Below are 2479 nucleotides of genomic sequence, written 5' to 3'. Positions count from 1 at the left end.
ATGAATAGAAAGCGAGAAATATTCTGATGTTAGGGAATTTTATTCTATTTTCAGGGGATAATGAATAATAATCTTCGCACATTCATTCATTTTGATTATGGGGGTAATTATTTGAACAATGGAGATGAAATACAATGGATTTCAAGAGAAGATGTTCGTCATGCTCTTTTGATGAAGGCACCTATTGGGGAGGTTACTTTTTCTGCATTGGTTGATAAAATATGCAGAAAGATGATGGTAGATGCAGCGACGAAGATGAAATTTAGTTACATTCCAGTTTCAGTGAAGCCTAAGAAACCAATATATATCTTCGATGATGATGATGTTTCGTGTTATCTAGAATGGAATCAAACTGAATTCAATGTAATGCATGTGGAGTTGGAAAAAGATGACGAACAAAATCATGGTTGTGAGCAAAATCGAGTTGGTGAAACTGGTGAAGTTGGTGAAATTGGTAACGTTGGTGAAGTTGGTGCAAGTAATGCGGAGGAGTTGATTTCATGTGCAAGGACTCGTATTGGTGATGGTATCATGACTCTTTATGCAGGTGAAACGTTTGAACATAATGAGCTGGTTCGAAACGATGACAATGTCGCAAGTGAAGAACAAGAAGACGTCATTGTTAACGATGATATGCTGCAAGTTACAAAGGTACATTTGGAATGGGAAGATGGTGTGAATCTGACAATAGGTCAAGAATTTGGAAGTAAGAAAGCAGTACAAGATTTAGTTGAAAAATGTGCACATAAGAACTGTTTTGAGTTTGTTATTGTGAAGTCGGATCCGAAGTTGTACGTGGTAAAATGCAGTGAATCAAAAAAGGGTTGCAAGTGGTATTTACGAGTTGCGAAGCTTCAGAATTCAGATTGTTTCTCGGTTAGAACTTACAACAAAATTCATACGTGTTATCGTTCAACAGCAAGTACAAACAGAAACAAAAGGAAAGGCTCACAATGATTAGTAGCATCTGTTTTGCGTGAGGAATATCCATGTAAGCTTAAGACTCCAGTTCCTAAATATCTCATCCCTTTGATTCAAACAAGAGTTGGTGTTAAAGTGTCATACTCCACTGCATGGAGAGGAAAAAAGCAAGCTGCTAGTGAGGTTCGTGGTAGTCTTGAGGAAAGTTACAAGATGTTGTATTCTTATATGCACATGTTAGAGGTAGTGAATCCAGAAACTGTCTCATGTGTGGAATTAGACGAAAAGAATAATTTTAAGTACTTATTCTTCGCGCTGGGAGCTTGCGTTGAAGGCTTCAAGGCTATGAGACAAGTGATCATTGTGGATGGAACCCACCTTAAGACTGCACAAGGTGGAGTGCTTATTGTTGCTACAGCTCAAGATCCTAATCATCATCATTATCCTATTGCTTTTGGTGTAGTCGATGGTGAAAATTACTTAAGTTGGAGTTGGTTTTTCAATAAGTTGAAATCAAGAGTACCAGACGCCCCTGAACTTGTGTTTGTTTCTGATAGAAATCAAAGCCTTATCAAGTCAGTAGCTGAGGTGTATCCATTGTCTCAACATGGTTATTGTATATATCATTTGGATCAAAATGTGAAAGCAGCATGCAGTAACGTCAACAAAGACACCGTTGGAAGAAAATTCATAGAATGTGCTAGGTCTTATACAGAAGGTACGTTCAAAACACTTTATCATGATTTTAGGATAAGGTATCCTGCTGCAGCGGTATATCTAGATTCACATGTTGAAGAAAAAAAATGGGCTAGATGTTATTTCCCAGGAGCAAGATACAATATAGACACCAGCAATTGTGTTGAATCTATTAATGGTGTTTTCAAAGACGCAAGGCAATACTCGCTCTTACCAATGATCGATGCTATTGTTGGGAAATTGGCTGAATGGTTTAACGAACATAGGAAGACTTCTGCATCAGTACCTCCATCGCAGATAATGGTGCCTCTTCTTGAGAAAATATTGCACTAGAGATGTGAAGAAGCGAAGTTGCTACTGGTGTATGAACTAAACAGCTTCTTATTGGAATATAATGTCATTGGAGCTGATGGTAGCGGTTATTTGGTAGACCTAAAAAACAAAAGTTGCTCTTGCAAGCAATTTGATATTGATAAATATCCATGTGTGCATGCAATAGCTGTTGTCAGCGAAGCATCTAAGAGTGTTGATAATGAGTGTGAACTACATGATTTATGCTCCAAATATTATCGGATGGAACAGTGGTCATTGGCGTATTACCGGACAATATATCCAGTTCCCCATATGTCTCAGTGGATTGTACCGGAACACATACAACAACTGTTTGCCTTTCCTCCACCTTATGCCCTGAAAAAAGGAAGAACCAAAACAAAAAGGTTTAAATCGGTTGGAGAACATGGGAAAAGGAAGAAAAGATCTATGGGACGCATGTACGAGTACTTCCAGAGTGGTGGTAGTACTGTATAACTGTATGTTCTGTTTTTTGTTGTGAAACTCGTTTGTTCTGTTTTTGGTTATCAAA

General features: G+C 38.0%; 1 protein-coding gene across 1 annotated transcript; it reads left to right on the top strand.

Moving 5' to 3' along the window:
• On the top strand, positions 235-1950 carry LOC104705155. The gene is made up of 2 exons (XM_010421132.1): positions 235-876; positions 997-1950. Exons 1-2 carry the CDS (start codon positions 235-237, stop codon positions 1948-1950), a joined length of 1596 nt encoding a protein of 531 aa, XP_010419434.1.

The sequence above is a fragment of the Camelina sativa genome, chromosome 7, assembly GCF_000633955.1.
Source record: "Camelina sativa cultivar DH55 chromosome 7, Cs, whole genome shotgun sequence".
NCBI classification, from domain to species: Eukaryota; Viridiplantae; Streptophyta; class Magnoliopsida; order Brassicales; family Brassicaceae; genus Camelina; species Camelina sativa.
This window is presented reverse-complemented; position numbering and strand designations above follow the sequence as displayed.